Here is a 27,650-nt window from a genome sequence, read left to right as displayed (position 1 = left end):
CGAAAAAAAGATTTATTGATAGAAATATATTATTTTCAATTATGAATCAGGGATAACTTTGGATTTGACATTCGTAGCTGTACTTTGCCTTCTCAATTGCATCTCTTATTTTCTTATCCATCGCCAAGTACTCTTCAATCATTCTGTCGACCATCTTCCTGTCCATGACCATCTTTCCCCCTTTTCTCATCATTTTCTCGAATTTCCCCTTAAAAATCATTCGAATCACGGGGAACCGCCCATCCATAAAAGCGACACCACGTGGAATATCCTTCTCCAGCAACCACCAACTATCGAGACTTCTATCCAGTGACTTTGGCTCTTTTAGCTCATAATACTCCTCCAGAGTGGCCGAAGCGAGTTCTTGCTCACTCGGCTCCGTATAGGTCAAATGGGTCCATGGAGCTATCGGGCCGAAGTGAAGAGCCCCTCGGAGCTCCATGAGCCCGATGGTCGAGGCACTCTCCTTGACTAATTCTCTTCCTATCATTAAGGCGATCCACCAGGTGACATCTTTGGTGGCTAGTAGTTTGTAGTCTGAGAACGTAATACATCCCTTTGAGATCTTTTCCAGTTCGGTGTCCATATCGATGGGAGGAGGAGCCATAGATTCAGAAGTTGCATTAGTGGGTCTGGTAGTGATACCTGCAAAAACAGTAAATTGAGATCGGTTGAGATCGGTTGAGATCGGTTAACAAACTTTGAGATCCCGTCATGGCTTTTTGGGTTACTGTAGAATTTAAAATTAGTCATGGTTAGGTAGATCATGTCTAGCTCTTCATTTTACAAGTTGACAACTTTTCAATAGCTCCGCCCACTTTTGAGATACGCCCCCTTTGAAGAAGTGACGTTTGCAAGATTTTGGGGTTTCTTTGAAGCAGCTGGCGCAACTGAGGCGCGTTTTCTGTAAGAGTGCGAAATTGGCTGGGGTGACGTTGGCGCGTTTTCCTGACGCGTTTTTTTTAGAAATTTTATAAGGCTGGGCTTCCTTCGGCGCGCTTCATAAAGTTTTTGAGCAACTTTTTTGTAGTTTTTATCGAAATTGTGGCGCGCATTTGTCCCGTTTCCTACTTTTCTTGAGTTTCAGGGCCATTTTTTGCGGAATTTTTGCATTTTTTAAGTTTTTTAAGAGTCGGGGTCAGGGTGCTCCACCGGCGGTAAAATCGAAGAAAAACCGGTTTTTTTCAACCGGTGAAAATCGTTTCTTCAATCGGTTAATTTCAACCGGTTTTTCAAAAACAAAAACCGATTTAAAACCGAACAAAAATCGGAAGAAATCGATTTTCTTCGATTGTGTTTTGAAAAAAAAACCGTTCGGTTTCGGTTTTCATCGGTTTAGAAACCGGTTAAAAAACCGATTATTCTTCGATTTTTACCGATTTTTACCGATTTTCATCGGTTTTTTCTTAAAGTTCAAGTTCTACAGTAGTTTGTCACGTTTCAATAACGTCACACGTTTTTTCTATTTTTATAGAAAATTTGAACAAAAAAGAGAAATCATTAATTTTAACATAAAATCTAAATTGAGAACAGTGCAAAATATGATAGAAACGTGACAAACTACTGTAGAACTTGAACTTCAAGAAAAAACCGATGAAAATCGGTTAAAATCGGTAAAAATCGAAGAATAATCGGTTTCTAAACCGATGAAAACCGAAATCGAACGGTTTTTTTTCAAAACAAAATCGAAGAAAATCGATTTCTTCCGATTTTTCCCCGGAGAAAAATCGATTTATTTTTCTAAAAACCGACGAATATTTCAACCGATGTTCTTACCAATAACCGATTTAAATCGGTTTTGAAGTATCGGTGGAGCACCCTGGTCGGGGTGCTTTAGGTGCCCTTTTTTGGGCGATTTTAAAATAAAAACTTGACAATTTTTTGGGTTGTCTCGGGCGCGCCTTTGGCGCAAATCTCAACTTGATTTACGGGCGTAAATCGACACGTATTTTACCATTATTTCGATTATTTTAAGAACCATTTTCTATCCAATAACTAAAAGAATTCAGACTCTCGACACGCAACCTCAAAAGCAAAACTTCCCCGGATTTCCATATCTCAGGTTTGAAACTCCCTTTTGTCAGGCATATTCGAGATCTAGGAATATTCTTTTCGGACGACCTGTCATTTACACATCATGTCAATATTATTTTAAGGAGATCTCAATTCAGAGTGAATATGCTTTTCAATATTCTGAAGAATTCGACTATGGAAGTGTTTATTAGATGTTATATTATATATATTCGACCTATCTTGGAGTATGGATGTACTATTTTCTCGCCCTATCTCAAACTTCACATTCGGAAGATTGAATCTATTCAGAAGTCATTTGTTCATCGAATTTTCAAAAAGTTTGGAATAGAATATACATCCTATTTCAACGCTCTGGATATATGTGGACTGGACTCTCTGGAGCTCAGAAGATTAGTTTTCGATTTGGTATTCATATATAAATCAATTATCAGCAGAGAGATCTATTGTGCAAATGCCTTATTTACATTTATTCCATCTGTTAAATCTCTAAGAAGACACCCATTTTATTTGCGTTGTAATATTAAAAATAGTCACAAATCCAGCTCCCAGTTCTTGACCAACCGTACTTTAAACTGTTGGAATTCTCTACCCGTTTCTTCTTTCCCGGTTAAATCCTCCTCCCGTTCGTTTAAAACTAACTTGAAACATGTTGATTTGTCTAAGTATCTAACTCTTTCTCCCCTCAACTATTAATGTTTCTACTTGTCTCCCCCCTCCCTCTCTCGTTTTTGGCCTATTCACGAGGTAGCAAAAAAAGGGCAAAACTATTTTTCTCTTTTTTACTACTTCCAAAGGGAAAAATAGTTTTTTACCACCTAATTTTGCGTCCTCCAGAATCGGCCCATCAAATATTTATTTATCTTTTTGAATCCTCTTCGGTTGTATCAGTGGCTCCTTGCCCTTCATATCGAATTAAAATAAATAAATAAGAATACCTGCAGTTATAGAATTTGCAAGGAAGAGACATATGATGAGTGTTGTAGTGCCCATTTTGAAGACACACAATAAATAAACAGATATGATTAGAAAGCTGAAGACGTGAGGATTCTGAATCAGTTCTCAGATTTTGTGTCGGGTGAAAATGAAGCGAGATGTAAAGATTCAAAGGAGGATGACCTGGAAACATTAATAAGGAGGACAGAATATGAAGCGGAAGGTCGAGTGACCCGATACTATCTGGATATCGGGGGGCCACTAACAAGGGAAGTATTTGGAGACGCCACTTTCAAACAATCTATAAATTTGATTATAAGTATTTTCAACCACGGGGAGTCCATTTCTGCAGTCAAAACGTGCTAAATGTCTCTGCGAGCCGAGTTATGAGCTCTGAAACTTGTGACGTGAACTGGCCTAGCCTAGTGAACGTCTAACCCTGAGATCACACGTGACAAGAAGCCTATATACAGTACCGGAAAAAAGGTATCAACTTTGGCTGTTTTCAGTGAGGCGCCCCTTAGGAAAACGCGCCAACTTCACGCCAGACACTTTCCCGCTCTTATTGTCTAAAGGGCCCAGACGGAAGACACGGGAAAAGCGCGTCTCAGGTGCGCCAGACCTATGAGCTTGCTTCTTTAAAGCTGCATATCTCAAAAGTGGGCGGAGCTATCAAAAGTTGTTAACTATAAAAATGTAGCCCTAGATTTGATCTACAATGTACAAAAAAAATCCGAAAAAGAGGTTTATTGGTAGAAATAGTGAATTTATAATTATGATTTAAAACAAAGAACTGCGATCCCAACAATAGTTGTTGTAACTCGTCTTTTCAATTGCATCTCTTATTTTCTTATTCATCGCCGAGTACTCTTCAATCATTCTGTCGACCATCTTCCTATCCATGACCATCTTTCCCCCTTTTCTCATCATTTTCTGGAATTTCTGTGCAAAAATCATTCGAATCCCAGGGAACCGCCCATCCATAAAAGCGACACCACGTGGAATATCCTTCTCCATTATCATCAAACTATCCAAACTTCTCATCATCGATTTCGGCTCTTTTAGGTCATAATACTGCTCCAGAGTGGCCGAGGCGAGTTCTTGCTCACTGGGCTCCGTATAGTTCGTTTTTGTCCATGGAGCCATCGGACTGAAGTGAAGAGCCCCTCGGAGCTCCATAAGCCCGATGGTGGAGACACTCTCCTCAACTAATGCTCTTCCTATCATTGAGGCGATGAACCAGGTGACGTCGTTGTTGGTTAGTAGTTTGTAGTCTGAGATCGTAATACATCCCTTTGAGATTGTCTCGAGTTCGGGGTCCATGGGAGGAGGTGCCGTGGGCTCAGAAGTTGTGGGTCTGGTAGTGGTACCTGCAAAAACAGGTTGGTAAATTGAGATCGGTTGAGATCGGTTAGATGGCTGGCGTGACGTTGGCGCGTTTGGAACGAAATTAGAATGGCTGGGGCGCCTTCGGCGCTAGATCGGTTGAGATCGGCTAACTAACTTTGAGATCCCGTCATGACTTTCCGAGCTGGCAGGGCGATGATAACAGGAATATCAGACTCAGATAATGTCGCATTACTGGGTCTATCGATGATACCTGAAACTAACAGGCTGAAAATTATATTCATTTTGTAGATCAAATCTAGAGCTACATTTTTCTAGTTGACAACTTTTCGATAGCTCCGCCCACTTTTGAGATATGCGCCTTTAAAGTTGGAAATTGCGTCATTTTTAACACCAAAATGTGATTTTTACATCGAAATAACCGGAAAATTCCATTTCTGACGTTAAAAACTACTCAAAACCTGATTTTTCATGTCAAAAACCACATTTTTAGCAAAATTTGACCGAGAAGAAGATTTTGGTCAAGGTGCACCACTTTGAGAATGGGTACCAGGGTTCGATCCCGCTTGGGGTCAATTTTTTGATTTTTAAATTATCTTTGTTTTTATTTAGTTTTATCTTGTAGACCATGTTGAGATATTTATTTTTGTAGTTGACAACTTCTCGATAGCTCCGCCCACTTTTGAGATACGCCCCTTCAAAGAAGCAAGCTCACAGGTCTGGCGCGCCTAAGACGCGTTGTTTTCCGTGGCTGTTGGCGCGTTTTGAACGGAATAAGAGTGGCTGGCGCGACTGGGACGCGTTTTTCTTGTGCCTTGGAAAATATAAGAAACTGGGGCACATGTGGCGCATTTTTATAGTTTTTTAGAGACTGGGGCGCCTTAGACGCGCTTTTTATGATTTTTATCGATTTACGGGCGTAAATCCCACTCGAATTTTTGGTATCATGTATGGAAAATTAGGATTTGAACAGATTTTAACGTCAGAAACGGAATTTCCCGGTTTTTTTAATGTTAAAAACAAATCTTGGCGATGAAAATTACTAATTTAGGAATTTTTGAAAACTTCCATCTTTAAAGGCGCATATCTCAAAAGTGGGCGGAGTTATCGAAAAGTTGTCAACTACAAAACTAGAGATTTAGATTTGATCTACAAAATGAGAATGTCTCGATGATAACAATACTCACCTGTAATTACAGAACTCGTGAGAAAGATGGATATGATGAGTGCTGTAGCAGTGGCGGTCCTCATGGTGAAGGAAGACCTGGAAATTTGGTTGTTTTTTTTGAGTTTTAAGCTGAAAATTTGCATCGGAAGAGTCTACATAGATTACATTAAATGTAAATAGAAAGGGAGGATTCTGAATTTATTTTCAGGTTTTTCGTAGATCAAAAATGGGCTAAGATTCTGAATTCGGTTTCAGATTTTGAACAAAGTGAGAATTAATAAATCGAAGTGATTTTCATCCAAAACTGCAATCTTTGGACCTAAAATCGCTATAAATTGGTCAACTCTCACATTTTTCAAATTCTGAGAACTGATTCAGAATTCTCACGTCTTCAGCTTCCCATTCATATCAAATTCCAGGACATCCGGACAGTCTGGACACACAGACAGACACTCCTCAAGCTCTCCAGCCTAAATATAGTCTGTCTGTGTGTCCAAAATGTCCGGATGTCGCGGAATTTTATATGAATGGGAAGCTAAAGACGTGAGGATTCTGAATCCGTTTGAAGATTTTGAAAAATGTGAAAATTGATCGAATTACAGCGATCTTAACCCAAAAATAGCGATTTTCAGAAATCGGATTCTCTGAATTTGACGTCTTCTGAATAACCAGAATCTCCAGAATTCTACCATTCCGAGTCTCAAGATTCTCAAAATTTGGAATCCCTGAAACTCAGCGTTTTCTGAATCTACGGAATCCGAAACGCGGCAACGGATTTTGAAAAATGTGAAAATTTATCGATTTATAGCAATTTTCACCCAAAAATAGAGATTTTCAGACTTAAAATCGCTAAAAATCGATGGATTTTTACATTTTTCAAAATCTTAAAACAGATTCAGAATCCTCACGTCTCCAGCTTCTCTTTCAAGGACATCCGGACGTTTTGGACGGACACACAGACAGACACTTTTTAAGCTCTCCCGTCGAATTTGAGATCAATGGAAAGCTGAAGACGTGAGGATTCTGAATCTCTTTTCAGATTTTGAAAACTGTGAAAACTGATCGAATTACAGCGATTTTAAGTCTGAAAATCGCTATTTTTGGTGAAAATCGCAGTAATTCCATCAATTTTCAAAATCTAAAAGCATATTCAGAACCATCATAATCTAAGCTTCCAGAATAAATTACTAATTACCCCAATTAACATCAAAAAGTTTTCAAAAGCGGGATATAACGATTTAAAGGATAATTGTAGGAAAAAAACGATGGGTAAAAATGGCCAACCGCCTTATATAGTGGCCCCTCTGAGATACAATCTGGCTGCCAGCTGATTCATTATTTGTGACATGGTACTAAACCTTATCTCTATTGTCGTTGCAAAATGTCTTATTGTACCTTGAGATAAGATTTAGTGTCACCGATAATGGATTGGCTGGGAGGAAGGTAGATAGTATCGGGACCGGGTCACTATGGCCTTCATCACCTCTCATTCTCATTCTGTCCTATAATTGCATGCCATCTCTCGTTTCATATACCTTTAAATATTTATATCATATGTGTGTGTCAGAGTTGCATGGATATAGCAAATAGACCAAACTCATGAAAACGCGCCAACGTCACCCCAGCCACGCCGTTATTCTTATAGAAAACGCTCCTCAGGTGCGCCAAAGTCAAAAATTAGAAAAATTGACCCCAAGCGGGATCGAACCTTGGTATCCATTCTCATAGTGGTGCATCTAGCTTCATTTTTGTAACAAAATCTGAAAAATCTTCGAAAAACGAGGAAAGTTTATTGGTTTCAAATCTAATAACTGCGGTTTTCACATTTGTAGCTGTTATATATCTTATCAATTGGATCTCTTATTTTCCTAAGCATCGCATTGTACTCTTCAATCATTCTGTCGACCATCTTCCTATCCTTCGCACTTTTCCCCAACATTTTCTCGAATTTCTCTCTAAACATCATTCGAATCACGGGAAACCGCCCATCCAGAAAAGCGATACCACGTGGAATATCATTCTCCACTATCATCAAACTATCCAAACTTCTCCTTATTGATTTCGGTTCTGTTAAGTTGTAATACTGCTCCAGAGTGGCCGAGGCAAGCTCTTGCTCACTGGGCCCCTTATAGCTCCGATGGGTCCATGGAGCCATCGGACCGAAATGAAGAGCCGCTCGTAGCTCGATGAGCCCGATGGTCTCTACACTCTCCTTGACTAGCTCTGTTCCTATTGCGTAGGCGATGTACTCGGTGACGTTCTTGGTTAGTAGTTTGTAGTCTGCGATCGTAATACATCCCTTTGAAATCTTCTCGAGTTCGGTGTCTATGTCGGTTGCCGCTGGCTCAGAAGTTGCGTTAGTGGTTCTGGTAGTGATACCTGAAAAAACAGACTCGTAAATTGAGAGATTTGTTGAGATCGGCTAGCTTTGAGATCCCGTCACGGCTTTCTGGGTTACGGTAGAAACTTAACATGTGTTATGGTTATGTAGATCAAGCCTAGTTTTTTATTTTTGTAGTTGACAACTTTTTGATAGCTCCACCCACATTTGAGATATGCCCCCTTCGAAGAAGTGACGTAGGCGCGTTTGCAAGATTTTGGGTTTTTTCGAAGCAGCTGACGCAACTGAGGCGCGTTTTCTGTAAGAGTGCGAAAGTGGCTGGGGTGACGTTGGCGCGTTTTCCTGATGCGTTTTTAGAAATTTTAAAAGGCTGGGCTACCTTCGGCGCGCTTCATGAAGTTGTTGAGCAATTTTTTTGTAGGTTTTATCGAAACTAGCGCGCATTTGTCCCGTTTCCTGCTTTTCATGAGTTTCAGGGCCATTTTTTGCGGAAGTTTAGCATTTTTTGACACGGAAAGCGTGAAAAAAGAGTGTTGAAGTTCGTTTCGAGTTATACCGTAACCCAGAAAGTCATGACGGGATCTCAATGGTAGTTAGTCGATCTCAACCGATCTCAATGTGTGTTTTCAGGCGTAAATCGACTTTTCCATTATTTCGATTATTTTAAGCACCATTTTCTATCAAAAACAAAAAGAATACCTGCATTTATAGAACTCGCAAGGAAGAGACATATGATGAGTGTTGTAGTGCCCATTTTGAAGACACCTGAGAAAATGTTGAATAAATTTGAATAGAAATCAACTAATTTCACTTAAAATCGCTGTAAATCGGTCGATTTCCACTATTTTCAAAATCTGAGAATAGATTCAGAATCCTCACGTCTTCTGCTTTCCATTCATATCAAATTCCAGAGCATCCAGCCAGTCTGGACACACAGACAGACACTCCCTAAGCTCTTCCGTCTAAATAGTGTCTGTCTGTGTGTCGGATGTCCTAGAATTTGATATGAATGGAAAGCTGAAGGCGTCGGGATTCTGAATCCGTTTTAAGATAATGAAAAATGAGAAAATTGATCGAATTACAGCGATCTTAACCCAAAAATAGTGATTTTCAGACTTTAAATCGGATTTTTTGAATTTAACGTCTTCTTAATAACCAGAACCTCCAGAATTCTATCATTCTGAGTCTCAGGATTCTCAAAATTTAGAATTCCTGGAACTCAGCGTCTTCTGAATCTACGGAATCCGAAACGCGGCATCAGATTTTGAAAAATGTGAAAATTTATCGATTTACAACGATTTTATCTCAAAAATAGTAATTTTCAGAATTAAAATCGCTGTAAATCGGTAAAAGTCCGTTATTTTCAAAATCTGAAGCCTGATTCCGAATCCTCACGTCTTCAGCTTTCCATTCATACTAACTTTAAGGACATCCGGACAGTCTGGACACACAGACAGACTCTATTTAGGCGGGAGAGCTTAGGAAGTGTCTGTCTGTGTGTCCCGAATGTCCGGATGTCCTGGAATTTTATATGAATGGGAAGTTGAAGACGTGAGGATTCTGAATCCGTTTGAAGATTTTGAGTAGAGTAAAAATGAAGAGAGTTATAACGATTTAAAGGGTAAATGTAGGAAAACCGTGGGTAAAAGAGAGGACAGAATGAGAATGAGAGGTGATGAAGGCCATAGTGACCCGGTCCCGATACTATCTACCTTCCTCCCAGCCAATCCATTATCGGTGACACTAAATCTTATCTCAAGGTACAATAAGACATTTTGCAACGACAATAGAGATAAGGTTTAGTACCATGTCACAAATAATGAATCAGCTGGCAGCCAGATTGTATCTCAGAGGGGCCACTACCTTGTCTCATTCCTATTCTGTCCTCATTTTTACCCATCTTTTTCCTACATTTATCCTTTAAATCGTTATATCCCGCTTTGGAAAACAGTGGATATTGGTGTTAATTGGGGTAATTAGTAATTTATTCTATATATTTATTGACAAATAGAATAACAGAGGAAAAAAAACATTAAGAAAGGGGGAGACTAGATACATCCCTCACGAGATGGACTAGTAACATATGAAGGAAAATGTGAGAGAATTGGGATAAGGGGTAAAATAACCGGGAGAAAATTAATGAAGTTAGCAAGTTAAGAGAAGAAAACCGGGGGAAAACAGGCAATTAATTGAAATACTAAAAACGAGTAATAGCGGAGTTAAGGAGGGTTTCGAATTTAGATGGAGGGAGGAATTGGGGGACATTAGTAGTAATCGCATTCCAAATTGGAATGGTGGAAGCAAAAAAAATCGGGTATAGAAGGATGGCAGCAGATTAACGTCATGGGACGACGAGGGGATTGGGAGATTTTAACATGATAATTGAGGTGGGGGAAATATGAGGCACAACTAATGAAGCTATAAAGGAGGAGAAGTTGGGATTTAAGTCGGCGGTGCCTAAGGGAGACAAGGTTCAGAATTTCGAGACGGTGGGGGTATGAGGAAAAGGAGATGTTACAGCGTTGTAAGACTTTACGAGAGTAGAGACGGAGGGGTTTTTCAAGAGAGTGAGAAAGGAGGCTGGATGCAGGAGGGGAATATACTGTGCCACAGTACTCCAGGAGAGGGAGGACATATGTTTTAAACAAAGAAATGTAGAAATTGGGAGAGAGGGATTTAAAGGACTTAAATAGTTGGTTACACCTGAGGAGAGAGAGATTGACAGTGCGGGTGATGTGGGCGCGGAACTTGAGTTTAGGGTCGGTGAGGAGACCGAGATCTCTAACAACGGGAGAGTCGGGAATGGAGAAGGAGTCAATGTGATAAGGATGGGACATGTTATGAGAACCAAGGCGGAGCAAAGTGGTTTTGGAAGGGGCTAGAGGAAGAAGGTTTGTGTTAGCCCAAGAAACTAAAGTATCAATGCCAGATTGGAGGAGAGAGGGGCTGTGGGAGAATATTTTGACATCATCAGCAAAGGCACAGAAATGGAGGTCGGGAGGGAAAGAGGAGAGGAGGTCATTGATAAATATGAGAAACAGGAGGGGACCACTGCATGTGCCTTGTGGAACACCGGAAGGGATGAGGGAAATAGAGGGGTCAATATGACCGTTTACCATGACAGAATAGGAACGGTTACTCAGGAAATCAGCAAACCAGTTAATAATAAGGGAGGGGACACCAAAAGAGTGGAGTTTGGCAATAAGAAGTTGGTGATCGACCTTATCAAAGGCTTTCTGGAAGTCCAACAATATAATATCAAGGGTTTTGTGAGATTTGAGGATGGATTTGTAGGCCGATATAGAGTAAATTAGAGAAGACGTACAGGAACGACGGGGAAGGAAACCAAATTGATAGGGGTTGAATTTGTGGCTAAAGGAGACAACAAGATATCTACAGATAATACGCTCGAAAATACGGGCGAAAGGATCGGTGAGGGATATGGGGCGATAGTTACTGGGGTTGGAGGAGATACCTTTTTTAAAGATAGGAATGACAGTGGCGTGTTTCCAAGAATTAGGGACTTGAGAGGATTCAAAAGAACTAGTATAAATAATAGAGAGGGGGAGGGCAAGAGATGTGGCACAGTATTTAATAATGAAGTAATTGATGAGATGGGGGGAGAAACCACAACGAGGGGGAAGTTTAGAAAGTGCAAGTTCAATAGCCCAGGGAGAGAACAATTCAGTCGGGGAAGGCTCAGAATTTGAGTGAGAATGAGGTGCAAAAATAGGAGGTGAGGAAGATGGGGAGAGGTTGAAATTTTTACTAAATTCGGCCGAGAAAGCAGAAGCTTTAGAAGGGTCTGTAGTGAGTGAGGAGCAAGCTTAGATTTTGATGGTTCTGAATATGTTTTCAGATTTTGAAAATTGATCGAATTATTGCAATTTTCACCAAAAATAGCGATTTTCAAACCTAAAATCGCTCTGAATCAATCAATTTTCACATTTTTCAAAATCTTCAAACGGATTCAGAATCCTCACGTCTCCATCTTTCCATTCATATAAAATTCCACGACATCCGGACATTTTGGACACACAGACAGACACTCTTTAGGCGGGAGAGCTTAGGAAGTGTCTGTCTGTGTGTCCCGAATGTCCGGATGTCCTGGAATTTTATATGAATGGGAAGTTGAAGACGTGAGGATTCTGAATCAGTTCTCAGAATTTGAAAAATGTGAAAGTTGACCAATTTATAGCGATTTTAGGTCCAAAGATTGCAGTTTTGGATGAAAATCACTTAATTCTCACTTTGTTCAGAATCTGAAACTGAATTCAGAATCTTAGTCCATTTTTGATCTACGAAAATCCTGAAAATAAATTCAGAATCCTCCCTTCCCGTTTCCACTAAATTTAATCTTTGTAGACTCTTCCGATGCAAATTTTCAGCTTAAAACTCAAAAAAAAAACAACCAAAAAGATGGGTAAAAATGAGGACAGAATAGGAATGAGACAAGGTAGTGGCCCCTCTGAGATACAATCTGGCTGCCAGCTGATTCATTATTTGTGACATGGTACTAAACCTTATCTCTATTGTCGTTGCAAAATGTCTTATTGTACCTTGAGATAAGATTTAGTGTCACCGATAATGGATTGGCTGGGAGGAAGGTAGATAGTATCGGGACCGGGTCACTATGGCCTTCATCACCTCTCATTCTCATTCTGTCCTCTCTTTTACCCACGGTTTTCCTACATTTACCCTTTAAATCGTTATAACTCTCTTCATTTTTACTCTACTCAAAATCTTCAAACGGATTCAGAATCCTCACGTCTTCAACTTCCCATTCATATAAAATTCCAGGACATCCGGACATTCGGGACACACAGACAGACACTTCCTAAGCTCTCCCGCCTAAATAGAGTCTGTCTGTGTGTCCAGACTGTCCGGATGTCCTTAAAGTTAGTATGAATGGAAAGCTGAAGACGTGAGGATTCGGAATCAGGCTTCAGATTTTGAAAATAACGGACTTTTACCGATTTACAGCGATTTTAATTCTGAAAATTACTATTTTTGAGATAAAATCGTTGTAAATCGATAAATTTTCACATTTTTCAAAATCTGATGCCGCGTTTCGGATTCCGTAGATTCAGAAGACGCTGAGTTCCAGGAATTCCAAATTTTGAGAATCCTGAGACTCAGAATGATAGAATTCTCGAGGTTCTGGTTATTAAGAAGACGTTAAATTCAAAAAATCCGATTTAAAGTCTGAAAATCACTATTTTTGGGTTAAGATCGCTGTAATTCGATCAATTTTCTCATTTTTCATTATCTTAAAACGGATTCAGAATCCCGACGCCTTCAGCTTTCCATTCATATCAAATTCTAGGACATCCGACACACAGACAGACACTATTTAGACGGGAGAGCTTAGGGAGTGTTTGTCTGTGTGTCCAGACTGGCTGGATGCTCTGGAATTTGATATGAATGGAAAGCAGAAGACGTGAGGATTCTGAATCTATTCTCAGATTTTGAAAATAGTGGAAATCGACCGATTTACAGCGATTTTAAGTGAAATTAGTTGATTTCTATTCAAATTTATTCAACATTTTCTCAGGTGTCTTCAAAATGGGCACTACAACACTCATCATATGTCTCTTCCTTGCGAGTTCTATAAATGCAGGTATTCTTTTTGTTTTTGATAGAAAATGGTGCTTAAAATAATCGAAATAATGGAAAAGTCGATTTACGCCTGAAAACACACATTGAGATCGGTTGAGATCGACTAACTACCATTGAGATCCCGTCATGACTTTCTGGGTTACGGTATAACTCGAAACGAACTTCAACACTCTTTTTTCACGCTTTCCGTGTCAAAAAATGCTAAACTTCCGCAAAAAATGGCCCTGAAACTCATGAAAAGCAGGAAACGGGACAAATGCGCGCTAGTTTCGATAAAACCTACAAAAAAATTGCTCAACAACTTCATGAAGCGCGCCGAAGGTAGCCCAGCCTTTTAAAATTTCTAAAAACGCATCAGGAAAACGCGCCAACGTCACCCCAGCCACTTTCGCACTCTTACAGAAAACGCGCCTCAGTTGCGCCATGCAAACGCACCTACGTCACTTCTTCGAAGGGGGCATATCTCAAATGTGGGTGGAGCTATCAAAAAGTTGCCAACTACAAAAATAAAGAACTAGGCTTGATCTACATAACCATAACACATGTTAAGTTTCTACCGTAACCCAGAAAGCCGTGACGGGATCTCAAAGCTAGCCGATCTCAACAAATCTCTCAATTTACGAATCTGTTTTTTTCAGGTATCACTACCAGAACCACTAACGCAACTTCTGAGCCAGCGGCAACCGACATAGACACCGAACTCGAGAAGATTTCAAAGGGATGTATTACGATCGCAGACTACAAACTACTAACCAAGAACGTCACCGAGTACATCGCCTACGCAATAGGAACAGAGCTAGTCAAGGAGAGTGTAGAGACCATCGGGCTCATCGAGCTACGAGCGGCTCTTCATTTCGGTCCGATGGCTCCATGGACCCATCGGAGCTATAAGGGGCCCAGTGAGCAAGAGCTTGCCTCGGCCACTCTGGAGCAGTATTACAACTTAACAGAACCGAAATCAATAAGGAGAAGTTTGGATAGTTTGATGATAGTGGAGAATGATATTCCACGTGGTATCGCTTTTCTGGATGGGCGGTTTCCCGTGATTCGAATGATGTTTAGAGAGAAATTCGAGAAAATGTTGGGGAAAAGTGCGAAGGATAGGAAGATGGTCGACAGAATGATTGAAGAGTACAATGCGATGCTTATGAAAATAGAAGATCCAATTGATAAGATATATAACAGCTACATATGTGAAAACCGCAGTTATTAGATTTGTAACCAATAAACTTCCCTCGTTTTTCGAAGATTTTTCAGATTTTGTTACAAAAATGAAGCTAGATGCACCACTATGAGAATGGATACCAAGGTTCGATCTCGCTTGGGGTCAATTTTTCTAATTTTTGACTTTGGCGCACCTGAGAAAGCTGGCGCACCTGAGGCGCGTTTTCTATAAGAATAACGGCGTGGCTGGGGTGACGTTGGCGCGTTTTCATGAGTTTGGTCTATTTGCTATATCTGGCGCACCTGTGACGCGTTTTTTGAGTTTGTAATATTGTAATGCAACTTTTAGACTAAAAACTTGAACATTTTCAGATTTTGAGTTGTTTGAACTGAAAAATTCCAGAAAATCAGAAACTATTAAGTCAGGCGCACCTGTGACGCGTTTTTTAAAAGTTGGAGCAGGGCTATGACATTGAAACCCCCGGAAGTCGGAAGTCGGAAGTTGGAATTAAATTTTTTCGCAACTATTCATAAATTCCACAGTTATGGAATGGCCGAAGTCGGAAGTAAAATTCCTCGGAAGTCGGAACTCGGAAGTCGGAAGTGAAAAAGTGCCTGGAAGTCGGAAGTCGGAATGGAAAAAGTTCCTAGAAGTCGGAAGTCGGAATGGAAAAAGTTCCTAGAAGTCGGAAGTCGGAATTCCATGCAACTCTGGTGTGTGTGTGTGTGTGTGTCTGTGTGTCCAGACGTCCAAGTCAGGGTACTATCTCCTCCGTAGATCATATGACATGACATATGATCTACGGAGGAGATAGTATTGGAATCGCTAGATAAATCGGGTAGCCTATTCCTCTCCTAGACGTTTTATATTCTATTTTTTTTATGAATTGAAGGCGAAGACGTGAGAATTCAGAATCAGTTTGTTGATTTTTAAAAATGTGAGAATTACAACGATTTTCACCTAAAAATAGCAATTGCCAGAATTAAAACCGCTGAAAATGGGGACGATTTTCACATTTTTCAAAATTTGAAGCCGGATTTTGAATCCCCACGTCTTCAGCTTCTCACTCATATCAATTTCAGGATGTCCGGACAATCTGGACACACAGACAGACACTATTTAGGCGAGATAGCTTAGAAAGTGCCTGTCTGTGTGTCCCGAGTGTCCGGATGTCATGGAATTTAATATGAGTGAGAAGCTGAAGACGTGGGGATTCTGAATCCGTTTTAAGATTTTGAAAAATGTAAAAATTGACCGATTTATAGCAGACTTGCAACGGGCCGGGCTGGGCCGGAATGAAAATTTCTAGGGCCCGACCCGGCCCGGAAGTTCAGTACTGAAAAAAATTCAAATTTTTTTTTCGAAAATTTCCCGATTTTTTTTTGAAAAATATTTCTTAAAAACAATTTTTTCAAAGGTTTTTGAAAAATATACTTGAGGAAAAAAATGAAAAATTTTCAGAAAATAAATTTTTGGACAAAAATTGTAGTGAAAAAGTTCAAAAATTCAAATCCGGGACGAAGGAGCGAGCGCCGCCGACACCCCAGCCAATCTTTAAAGACCCCTAAAGTTGGAAGTTTGCAAAAATTCCTATGTTAGTCATTTTTATCGCCAAAATATGATTTTTACATTAAAAAAACCCGGAAAATTCCGTTTCTGCGCCAGTTTTCACAGGAAAAACGCGTTCCCGTGACGGGATCTCAACCGATCTTCCGCCGGAGGCGCCCCAGCCATTCTAATTTCTTTCAAAACGAGCCAACGTCACGCCAGCCATCTAACCAATCTCAGCCGATCTCAATTTGGGAGTAAATCGACATTTTATTAATAGATTTGTGAGCCACAATCATGTTTCGCACTCGAAATTATTCAATATTTTGTCCATCGCTTTGTAAACTTTCTCCTTAATCGCCGAGTATTCTTCAATCATCCGATCCACCATCTTCCTATCCTTCTTTCCACCTTCCTCTCTTATTTTCTTGAATTTCCCTCTAAAAATCTTGCGAATCGCGGGGAAATGTTCATCGAAATAAACGACCGCCGGTGCCATATTCTTCTCCAACAACCACCAACTATCGAGACTTCTCATCTTCGACGTCGGCTCTTTTAGGTCATAATACTCCTCCAGGCTGCTCGCGGAGCTCAATTCTTGCTCACTGGGCCTTGTCAGATTCCGGTGGCGCCATGGAGGCAATGGACCAAAGTTAAGTGCCGCCCGTAACTCGGTTAGACCTATCACCGGTCCGGTTTCTGTCATCAAAGGGTATTTCATTGCGGCGGCGACCAGATCTCTGACAATATTCCCTGTTAGAGCTTCGAAGTCAGTAGTGTTCATGCAGATTTTTGAGATCTTTTCCAGTTCGGTGTCCATGTCGATTGGGGTAGGAGCCGTAGTGATACCTGCAAAAACGGACTCGTAAATTGAGAGATCGGTTGAGATCGGTTGACATCGGCTAACTAACTTTGAGATCCCGTCATGGCTTTCTGGGTTACGAAACAATTAAAAATTAAATATGGTTATATAGGCCATGTCTAGCATTCCATTTTTGTAGTTGACACTTTTTCGATAGCTCCGCCCACTTTTGAGATACGCCCCTTCAAAGAAGCAAGCTCATAGGGCTGGCGTGACGTTGGCTCGTTTTGGAAAATAAAAGAGACTGGGGCACATGTGGCGCGTTTTAAGAATGGCGAAGTGTCTGGCGTGACGTCGGCGCGCGTTTTCCTGAGTTCCACCCATTTTCTATAGCTGGCGCACCTGTGACGCGTTTCTAGAGCTTTTGAGGGTCTGGGGCGCCTTAGACGCGCTCTTTATGACTTTTGTCGATTTACGGGCGTAAATCCACAAGAAATTGCTTTCTTTCGCCTGAATTTTTGGTTCCATGCATGGAAAAGTAGGATTTGAACAGTTTTTAACGTCACAAATGGAATTTTCCGGTTTTTTAAATGTAAAAATCACATTTTGGCGATAAACATGCCTAATTTAGCCAATTTCCAACTTTAAAGGCTCGTATCTCAAAAGTGGGCGGAGCTATCAAAAAGTTGTCAACTACAAAAATGTAGCGCTACTTTTGATCTACAAAATAAGCAACATTTCAGTACTTACCTGCACCTACAGAACTCGTAAGAAATGTGCATATGATGAGTGTTGTTGTAGTGGTGGTCCTCATGGCAAAGACCTGGAAAATTGTGTGTTTTTTAGTTTTTAGCAGTTTTTATCAGAAATCGGAAAAGTCTACAAGGAAGGGTTCGGAATCCAAAAAAATAAATTGAATGTTTGGGGGGTTTTGAAAAATCTATTTTCGAACTGACGCAGAAAAAGCGTCAAAGGCGCGCCAGTTTTAATAAATTTTCGAGTTCTTAGTTTAAAAATTGCTTAAAAAGCGCGCCTAAGGCACCCCAGACGCTTTCGCATTCTCATAAAAAACGCGCCTCAGGTACGCCAGTTGTCTCAAATAGCCCAATTTGTTTTAAAAAAGGATTTTGAGCAGAATCCTACGTAAATCTTTCAAAATCCCACTTTTAGACCATAAATATCGTGCATCGGTGAGATTTTTTGCCCTTTTTAGTCGATTAAAGTAACTTTTACATCCAAAAATAGCATTTTGAGCGGATTTTAATGTTAAAAACGGTAAATAATCAGTTTTTGGGCTCCGCGCACTAGTTATATGGTGCATCGGCGTGGTTTCAGCCGTATTTCAGAGATTTTTGGCAGTTTTTAAAAAAGTTTCTCCGCTTAAAAAAGTGTTTAAAACACATTTCGAAACTGAAAACACGGAAATTTCAGAAATTCTGTTTTTAGGTCACGCCCACTGGCCATATGGTGCATCGGCGGGGTTTTAACTGTATTTCAGCGATTTCTGTCAATTTTTGAAGTTTTTCGGTCTAAAAAATGGGTTTGGAGCACATTTCAAAACTGAAAACACGGAAATTTCAGAAATTACGTTTTTAGGTCACGCCCACTGGCCATATGGTGCATCGGCGGGGTTTTAACTGTATTTCAGCGATTTCTGTCAATTTTTGAAGTTTTTCGGTCTAAAAAATGGGTTTGGAGCACATTTCAAAACTGAAAACGCGGAAATTTCAGAAATTACGTTTTTAAGCCACGCCCAATGACGATATGGCGCATCGGCAGGGTTTTAGCTGTATTTTAGTGATTCCTGATAATTTTTGAAGTTTTTCGGTCTAAAAAATGGGTTTGGAGCACATTTTCAAGCTGAAAACCCTGGAAAAAAGAAAAAAATTCAGAAATACCTATTTTAAGCCACGCCCACTGGTCATATGGTGCATCGGCAGGGTTTTATCTGTATTTTAGTGATTCCTGATAATTTTTGAAGTTTTTCGGTCTAAAAAATGGGTTTCGAGCACATTTTCAAGCTGAAAACGGCAAATTTTCAAAAATTACGGTTTTAAGCCACGCCCACTGGTCATATGGTGCATCGTCAGGGTTTTAGCTGTATTCCAGCGATTTCTGTCAATTTTTTGAGGGGTTTCAGTTTGGAAAACGGGTTTTTTTTCAGAGAACAGAATTTCGCAATTTACACAAAAGAGACCAAATGAGAATGAGAAGGGGATGGTCAACTGCCGTATATAGTGACCCCCGATACTATCTCGCCGATCCATGGTAAATCTTATCTCAAGGACAATTGACTCCCCTCTTATTCTCATTCTGTCCACCTTTCCACCCCTTGTTTTCCGACCTTTATCCTTTAAATCGTTATACAGTACTGGCCATAAAGAATGCGACACTTGCAGTTTTTAGTTGAAAATGATCAACTTTGTGACTGTGAAACGGCCTCCCTGATAGTCTTACAATATTGTTTTTTTATGGAGTGTATAGATCACAAATAGAACTTTATTTTTGTAGTTGACAACTTTTTTGTACGGACACATCCAAAAAAGTTACAGGCAGTCTATCTAAAAAGCTCAAAAAGTTCTCCTTTTAGCACTGAAAAGGACAACAGTTGCGAGCAATTACTTTGACGATTGATATCTTCTTAGGATGTGTCCGTACAAAGATGTCGTCAACTACCAAAATGAAGCTCTATTTGTGATCTATACATTCCATAAAAAAACAATATTGTGAGACTATCAGGAAGGCCGTCTCACAGTCACAAAGTTGACCATTTTCAACTAAAAACTGCAAGTTTCGCATTCTTTTTGGCCAGTACTGTATCTCGTTTCATTTTCTCCACACACTCAATTTGAAAACTGATTCTGAATCCTTATGACTTCAGCTTTTTGAACATGTAAATTCTCTGAAATCGAACAAATTCTCGCCGATGCACCATATCGGTGATCTCAATGTGTGATTTCAAAGATTTTTATGTTAGATATGGAAACCGATTTTTCAAAATCCCGAAAGTTCAATAGAGCGTACCACCTACTGTTTGAATAGCTCGCCCCGTATCTCAGCTCACTTTTATTTTCTACCGAAAAACTTGAAAACAGATTCAGAATCCTAAAAGCTAAAAAACACACAATTTTCCAGGTGTTCGCCATGCGGACCATCGCTACAACACTCATCATATGCATCTTTTTTGCGAGTTCTGTAAATGCAGGTAAGTACTGAAATGTTGCTTATTTTGTAGATCAGAAGTAGCGCTACATTTTTGTAGTTGACAACTCTTTGATAGCTCCGTTTTACATCAAAATAACCGGAAAATTCCATTTCTGACGTTGAAAACTATTCAAAACTCGATTTGTCTCTTCTGGCGCACCCGAGACGCGTTTTTTGTGGAAAAGTGTGAAGTGGCTGATGCGCCCTCAGCGCGTTATTTCAAGCTCAAGATTTTGAGCTTTTTTTTACTGAAAAATGAGAAATTTCCAGATTTTGAGTTGTCTGTTGAAAAACGCGCTTAAGGCGCGCCAGATTCGTCAAACAATGGGACGGAGCTATCGATTTTAGCCGATCTCAATTTACTGTTTTTGCAGGTATCACTACCAGACACACTAATGCAACTTTTGAATCTATAGCTCCTCCACCCACTGACATGGACACCGAACTCGAGAAAATCTCAAAGGGATGCATTACGATCGCAGACTACACACTACTAACCAACAAAGACGTCACCTGGTACATCGCCTCCATGATCGGAAGAGAGCTAGTCAGGGAGAGTGTCTCTACCATCGGGCTCTTGGAGCTCCGAGGGGCGCTTCACTTCGGTCCGATGGCTCCATGGACCAAATTGAACTATACGTCTCTGAGTAAAGATGAACTCGCTCCGGCCACTCTGGAGCAGTATTATGACCTAAAAGAGCCAAAGTCACTGGCGAGAAGTCTCCATAGTTTGATGATAATGGAGAAGGATATTCCACGTGGTGTCGCTTTTATGGATGAGCGGTTCCCCGGGATTCGGAAGATTTTTGCACAGAAATTCCAGAAAATGATGAGAAAAGGGGGAAAGATGGTCATGGATAGGAAGATGGTCGACAGAATGATTGAAGAGTACTCGGCGATGGATAAGAAAATAAGAGATGCAATTGAAAAGACGAGTTACAACAACTATTGTTGGGATCGCAGTTCTTTGTTTTAAATCATAATTGTAAATACACTACTTCTACTAATAAACCTTTTTTTGGAAAAAGTGCTACAGATTCCTGTCTTACAAAGCGCAAATCTCAAAAGTGGGCGGAGCTATCCAAAAACTGTGAAATACGAAAAAAATAGGGCCACTTACGATCTACAAGATGAAATAAACTAAAAACAGGTAAAATAAAAAATTTAGAGAAAATTGCCGTGATCGTGATTAATGAGAATCAATATTTGTCGATTCGTTGTTCAGAAAACAGTACACATTTTGAAAAGAAAAAACATTTATAAAATCACAAAATTTAGTTCAAAAGTTTCCGAAAAAATTTGGAAAAGTATTCGCTCATAAACGTTATCACCGGATCATATACACCTAGTATCACCGCGTGGATGTAATCATCGCGAATTAGGTAACTCTAACTCCAAAAGGAGAGGATACAAACTTTCATGCGGACAAACTTCGACGGGAGTTGCTCCCATTTTTTGAGCAGGATTTGAATTCTGCTCCGGCGTGCATAACTCAATCTCCAAAATGCACGGGTCCGTTAAAACCCGGAGAGGTTACATCGGAGCCTACATCAACACGGAGTCTCTCCCATGCAGGATTTGTGAAGCCTACTTCGGCGTTTGTAACTCCATCTCCAAAACGCACGGGTCAGTCAGCAGATACCACCCGGAGAGGGTACATATTCCACCGGACCAATACATCAACCGGCGTCTCTCTCACTTTGCGGAAAAAACTTCTACAGGAGTATCACTTGAAAAAAGCTAGAGTGATCGTTGTATACACTCATCATCGCTTTTTTCTCCAAGTTGTCTTCGAGAAGCGTCGGTTCTGAAAAATGAGAAATTTAAAAGAAATTTTGGAGAGAAACAAGAAAGATGATAAGAAAACAAAAGTGACGATGAACAAGAGTTTAAAAAGCAGCCGAGCGCAAGAGAGTAGCGAAAACGGGTTTCAGCAGAAAACAGTTTCCCAAAGAACTGGACGTGCAAAGGAAAATAGAGTTTGGCAGAACATTAATGTTGGAATTTTCTTATCCGGAAGTCGGAAGTGAAATTTCTTATTTGGAAGTCGGAAGTCGGAAGTAAAAAAACACCCGGAAGTCGGAATTCCCAACAACACTGATGCCAACCACAACGATACAGCAAGCGAGAATAGAATTTTTACAAAAATAACTGTAGAAAACGGTGGAAAGCAGGTGCCAAGGGAAAACAAGTTTTGAATAGTTTTCAACGTCAGAAATGGAATTTTCCGGTTTTTTAATGTAAAAATCTAATTTTGGCGATAAAAATGACTAATTTAAGAAGTTTTGCAAACTTCCAACTTTAAAGGCGCATATCTCAAAAGTGGGCGGAGCTATCAAAAAATAGTCAACTACAAAAATATAGCCCTAGATGTGATCTACACAGTCATAACACATTTCAAATTTCTACAGTAACCCAGAAAGCCGTGACGGGATCTAAAAGTCAGTTAGGCGATCTCAACCGATCTCAAACAATCTCAATCTTACGATCTTAAATTTTCATTTTTCAAAAATAATTTCCACGTACTCTTTTATCTATCTGATTTGATCTACAGAGTGGTTTTTTTTCATTTTCATTTATTTTCTATTTATTTCAAATATTGAATAGCAGAAGAGTATGAGCGAATCGTTCTTGCAGGTATTTTTTCAATAGAATTCCAGAATTTCAGACAAAAATCTTGAATTTACAGACATGGTGGCTGTCACTAGTACACCTCCTCACATTTCTTCTCATCACTTGGGTCTCGTGTACTTGTATATCAAAACCCTCGACTATAAGGACGCGGGGAAACAAAAAAAGATCCCATCGACGAAGAACTGGAAAACAACAAGACATTTTTCTCCGAAAATCAGCAAAATTAAGAAAAACCGAGGTGGAAAATGCCGACGACAACTCGAACTGATATAAAGCTCTATTTTGTTTTAAATAAAGCTTTTTTCAAAAATTTCCAGTTTCCAGATCCAATTTGTCGATTTACGCCCGTAAATTTACATTGAGATCGGTTGAGATCGGTTGAGATAGCCTAACTACCTTTGAGATCCCGTCACGGCTTTCTGGGTTATTGTAGAAACTTGAAATGTGTCATGGTTATATAGATCACATCTTTAGCTACATTTTCATAGTTGACAACTTTTTGATAGCTCCGCCCATTTTTCAGATATGCGCCTTTAAAGACAGTAAGGTACGCGCTTCAGGTGAATTGAGATTCTGCCGTACCTTTCAGAGTTGCATGGAATTCCGACTTCCGACTTCCGGGCATTTTTGTCATTCCGACTTCCGACTTCCGGATAAGGAATTTTACTTCCGACTTCCGACTTCCGGATAAGGAATTTTACTTCCGACTTCCGACTTCCGGATAAGGAATTTTACTTCCGACTTCCGTCATTCCATAACTGTGGAATTTTCGAAAAGTGCGTTTTGCAGAAATATAAGGAAAAATGGTCTAAAAAAACAGAAAATTGGCTTTTCTTCATCCGAAACCTGATTTTCCACTGATTTTGGCGAATTTCATGATTTTTCTCTTGGAGTTTTTGAAAGTTTGAGAAAAAATCTAATTCCGACTTCCGACTTCCGACTTCTAACTTCCGACTTCCGGACGTTTTTTCACTTCCGACTTCCGAGTTCCGACTTCCTGATAAGGAAAATCGCTTCCGACTTCCGGATAAGGAAATTCACTTCCGACTTCCGACTTCCGACTTCCGACTTCCGGATAAGAAATTTTCACTTCCATGCAACTCTGGTACCTTTGACGCGTTTTTCCGAAATCCAAAGACACACCAAACAGGTCGAATATACCTTGGACTGCTAGCCGAATTTCTTTGCCTAACGCGCCAACGTCACGCCAGCCTCCATCTACTCACCTGCTCTGAAATCTCTAGTCTGGGGCGCGTTCTCTTGATTCCCACATTTCTCTCATCTGGCGCGCCTGAGGCTTTTAAAAAGGAAAATGTGATGTGCTTGGGGCGCCGGGGACGCGTTATTTCACGAAAAAGAGAAACTATGACATTTTCAGTGAAATGTAAAAAATTTCCAGATTTTGAGTTGTCTGAACTGAAAAATTTTAGTAAAAACAGGAACCAAGTGCCTTTTTGATAACTGAGGCACTGAGGGGGCTTTCAGATTGATTTAATGTAGCTGAAACCTTATTAGTGTCGATTTACGCGCGTAAATCTACACATAAACGTTTTTCGTTCAAAATTTTGACTAATATAATTTCCACGTGCCCTTTTATCTATCCGATTTGATCTACAGAGTGGTTTTTTTTCATTTTCATTCATTTTCTATTTATTTGAAATATTGAATAACAGGAGAATATGAGCCAATCGTTGTTGCAGGTATTAGAATTTCAGAATTTCAGACAAAAATCTTGAATTTCCAGACATGGCTGTGGCCACTAGTACACTTCCTCACGGTTCTTCTCATCACTTGGGTGTCGTGTTCTGGCATGCGGAGAAGAAAATACCATGTGTGCAAAACAACTGAAGAAGAAAGTACCATTCAGCCCGCCCCGAAAAAAGGAATAAAATAAGAAAAACCGAGATGAAAAATGCCGACGACAACTCGATATAAATACTGATATAAAACTCTCTTTTGTTTTAAATAAACCAATTTGAATGAGTTTTCAGAGATCCAGGTTTGTCGATTTACGCCCGTAAATCCACATTGAGATCGGTTGACTGACTCTGAGATTCCGTCACGGCTTTCTGGGTTACTGTAGAAACTTGGAATGTGTGATGATTATGTAGATCACATCTAGGGCTACGGTTTTGTAGTTGACAACTTTTTGATAGCTCCGCCCACTTTTGAGATGTGCGCCTTTAAAGTTGGAAATTCGCTTAATTAGTCATTTTTATCGCCAAAACGTGATTTTTACATCAAAACAACGGGAAAATTCCATTTCTGACGTTGAAACTATTCAAAACTTGATTTGTCTCTTCTGGCGCACCCAAGGCGCGTTTTTTTGTGGAAAAATGTGAAGTGACTGGGGCGCCTGAGACGCGTTTTTCAAGCTCTAGATTTTGAGCTTTTTTTTCACTGAAAAATGAGCAACTTTAAGATTTCACAAGTTCTAGTTGGAAAAACGCGCTTCAGGCGCGCCAGATTCGTCAAACAGACCAATACATATGGCGCATCTTTGACGCCTTTTCAATAACAAGGACGTGATTTTTGACGAATCTGGCGCGCCTGAGACGCGTTTTTCCAACTTTAGGAGTCTGAATTTCTAAGAACGGCCTGGCAACGTGTCGAACTCAATTATTTCAGAAGGTGAGTCGCAGAATTGTTGAAAAGATTGGTTGAGATCGGTTGAGATCGCCTAACTCACATTGATATCCCGTCACGGTTTTCTGGGTTACTGTAGAAATTCAAAATGTGTTATGGTTATGTAGACAACATCTAGTTCTACATTTTTGTAGTTGACAACTTTTTGATAGCTCCGCCCCTTTTTGAGATATGCGCCTTTAAAGTTGGAAATTTGCTAAAGTAGTCATTTTCAACGCCAAAATGTGATTTTTACACCAAAATAAGCGAAAATTCCATTTTTGACACTAAAAATTACTCAAAATCTGATTTTCCAAGTCGGAAACCACATTTTTAGCAAAAATTTGGCCGAGAGGTTTTGGTCAAGGTGCACCACTATGAGAATGGGTACCAGGATTCGATCCCGCTTGGGGTCAATTTTTTGAGTTTTTGGTTTTTTGTTGTTTTTAGTTTATTTTATCTTGTAGATCAAAAGTAGGGCTACATTTTTGTAGTTGACAACTTTTCGATAGTTCCGCCCACTTTTGAGATGTGCGCCTTTAAAGATGGGCGGGGGGTGTCTGCTTTGCTATCTTTAAAGGCGCATATCTCAAAAGTGGGCGGAGCTATCGAAAAGCTGTCAACTACAAAAATGTAGCCCTAGGTGTGATCTATATAACCATGACACATTTCAAGTTTCTACAGTAACCCAGTAAGCCGTGACGGGATCTCAAAGGCAGTTAGGCGATCTCAACCGATCATGCGCTGAAGGTGCCCCAGACATTCAAATGTTGTTTCAAACGCGCCAACGTCACGCCAGCCATCTAACCGATCTCAGCCGATTTTGTTTTTGGGGTAGATCGACACTTTATTAATAGATTTGTAAGCCACAATCATATTTCGCACTCGAAATTATTCAATATTTTGTCCATCGATTCGTTCACTTTATTGTAGGAATGATAAAATTTGCTGAAATTGGTTCTAGACACGAAAAACGCAATTTCCACGTGCCCTTTTATCTATCTGATAAGATCTACGGAGAAGTTTGTTTCATTTTCGTTTATTTTTAATTCACAGAAAATTGAATAGCAGAGACACATGAGCGAGTTCTTGCAGGTATTGTTTTATGGAATTCCAGAATTTCAGACAAAAATCTTGAATTTCCAGACATGGTGGTTGTCACTAGTACACATCCTCACATTTCTTCTCATCACTTGGGTCTCGTGTAGTACTTCTAAAGAATCTGCACAGGATACGGTACCCGAAGAACAGGCTCCGCCCATTCAAGAGGCTCCACCCATTCAAGAGGCTCCGCCCATTCAAGAGGCTCCGCCCATTCAAGTGGCTCCGCCCATTCCAGAAGAGTCTAAACAGGCGAAAAAGTCGAGACATCCCAGAAATAGGTAAAATTCGTCAGTTCGGAAATTAAAAAAAAAAAAAAACGAAATGATACAAAGAGACCGGCCATTGACAAGTATGGTTCTAACATCTAAAACATGAAAATGTGTGCTTTCAGGGACATGCCAACCGTCAAAATGGGGGAACAATCGAAACATCCAAAAAAATCGAAACATCCAAGAAAAATAAGAGAAGAACAATCGTCCAGCGCGATGGCAGCACGAATGCCGAAAAAAGGCAAGAGACGCCAATAGAGACAAGAAGCAATGTTGAAATCAATTCCGATGAGAAAATATGAATGAATTTGTGTTTTGTATTTACTTCTAATTGCGGAAAACTATTTTCCCAAGGTTTTTCGTACAAACAGTGCATAGAGACGCTGGCGTACCTTGGACGCATTTTTTCGAACTCCAGGCACTCAAAATTTGGCTAAAATAAAGAGCCGTGTCGAGATCTTAAAGTCTGTTAGCCGCTTTCAACAGATCTCAAGCTTAAAGGCGCATATCTCAAAAGTGGGCGGAGCTATCAAAAAATAGTCAACTACAAAAATGTAGCCCTAGATGTGATCTACACAGTCATAACACATTTCAAGTTTCTACAGTAACCCAGAAAGCCGTGACGGGATCTCAAAACTAGGTAGCCGATCTCAACCGATCATCTTCTGGAATTATTGAGTTCGACATGTTGCCTGGCCGTTATTTTTTAAATTCAGATTCCTAAAATTGGAAAAACGCGCCTCAGGCACGCCAGATTCGTCAAAAAGCACATCCTTGTTATTGAAAACGCGTCAAAGATACGCCATATGTATTGGTCTGTTTGACGAATCTAGCGCGCCTTAAGCGCGTTTTCCAAC

General features: G+C 40.1%; 7 protein-coding genes across 7 annotated transcripts; 3 read left to right on the top strand and 4 right to left on the bottom strand.

Annotated features, from left to right (window-relative positions):
- Nucleotides 1–46: 46 nt before the first annotated feature.
- GCK72_007840 (uncharacterized protein) lies at nt 47–607 on the bottom strand (the record flags this gene model as incomplete). The annotated part of the gene is made up of 1 exon (XM_053726483.1): nt 47–607. One exon carries the CDS (start codon nt 605–607, stop codon nt 47–49), a length of 561 nt encoding a protein of 186 aa, XP_053590677.1.
- Nucleotides 608–3,747: 3,140 nt separating this feature from the next.
- On the bottom strand, nt 3,748–5,565 carry GCK72_007839 (uncharacterized protein; the record flags this gene model as incomplete). Its single annotated transcript, XM_053726482.1, has 3 exons — nt 3,748–4,337; nt 4,472–4,567; nt 5,502–5,565. 3 exons carry the CDS (start codon nt 5,563–5,565, stop codon nt 3,748–3,750), a joined length of 750 nt encoding a protein of 249 aa, XP_053590676.1.
- Nucleotides 5,566–7,286: 1,721 nt separating this feature from the next.
- Nucleotides 7,287–8,577, bottom strand: GCK72_007838 (uncharacterized protein; the record flags this gene model as incomplete). Its single annotated transcript, XM_053726481.1, has 2 exons — nt 7,287–7,861; nt 8,523–8,577. The coding sequence occupies 2 exons, from the start codon at nt 8,575–8,577 to the stop codon at nt 7,287–7,289; spliced, it is 630 nt and encodes a 209-aa protein (XP_053590675.1).
- Nucleotides 8,578–13,388: 4,811 nt separating this feature from the next.
- GCK72_007837 (uncharacterized protein) lies at nt 13,389–14,655 on the top strand (the record flags this gene model as incomplete). Its single annotated transcript, XM_053726480.1, has 2 exons — nt 13,389–13,443; nt 14,081–14,655. 2 exons carry the CDS (start codon nt 13,389–13,391, stop codon nt 14,653–14,655), a joined length of 630 nt encoding a protein of 209 aa, XP_053590674.1.
- A 1,795-nt stretch (nt 14,656–16,450) lies between these two features.
- GCK72_007836 (uncharacterized protein) lies at nt 16,451–16,975 on the bottom strand (the record flags this gene model as incomplete). Its single annotated transcript, XM_053726479.1, has 1 exon — nt 16,451–16,975. One exon carries the CDS (start codon nt 16,973–16,975, stop codon nt 16,451–16,453), a length of 525 nt encoding a protein of 174 aa, XP_053590673.1.
- A 3,126-nt stretch (nt 16,976–20,101) lies between these two features.
- On the top strand, nt 20,102–21,137 carry GCK72_007835 (uncharacterized protein; the record flags this gene model as incomplete). The annotated part of the gene is made up of 2 exons (XM_003094277.2): nt 20,102–20,162; nt 20,536–21,137. 2 exons carry the CDS (start codon nt 20,102–20,104, stop codon nt 21,135–21,137), a joined length of 663 nt encoding a protein of 220 aa, XP_003094325.2.
- A 5,360-nt stretch (nt 21,138–26,497) lies between these two features.
- Nucleotides 26,498–27,051, top strand: GCK72_007834 (uncharacterized protein; the record flags this gene model as incomplete). Its single annotated transcript, XM_003094286.2, has 3 exons — nt 26,498–26,515; nt 26,567–26,802; nt 26,916–27,051. The coding sequence occupies 3 exons, from the start codon at nt 26,498–26,500 to the stop codon at nt 27,049–27,051; spliced, it is 390 nt and encodes a 129-aa protein (XP_003094334.2).
- Between the last annotated feature and the right edge of the window lie 599 nt (nt 27,052–27,650).

Source organism: Caenorhabditis remanei, chromosome II (genome assembly GCF_010183535.1).
Source record: "Caenorhabditis remanei strain PX506 chromosome II, whole genome shotgun sequence".
In the NCBI taxonomy this organism is placed as follows: domain Eukaryota; kingdom Metazoa; phylum Nematoda; class Chromadorea; order Rhabditida; family Rhabditidae; genus Caenorhabditis; species Caenorhabditis remanei.
Note: the sequence above shows the minus strand (reverse complement) of the source record. Positions and strands in the feature narration are given on the sequence as shown.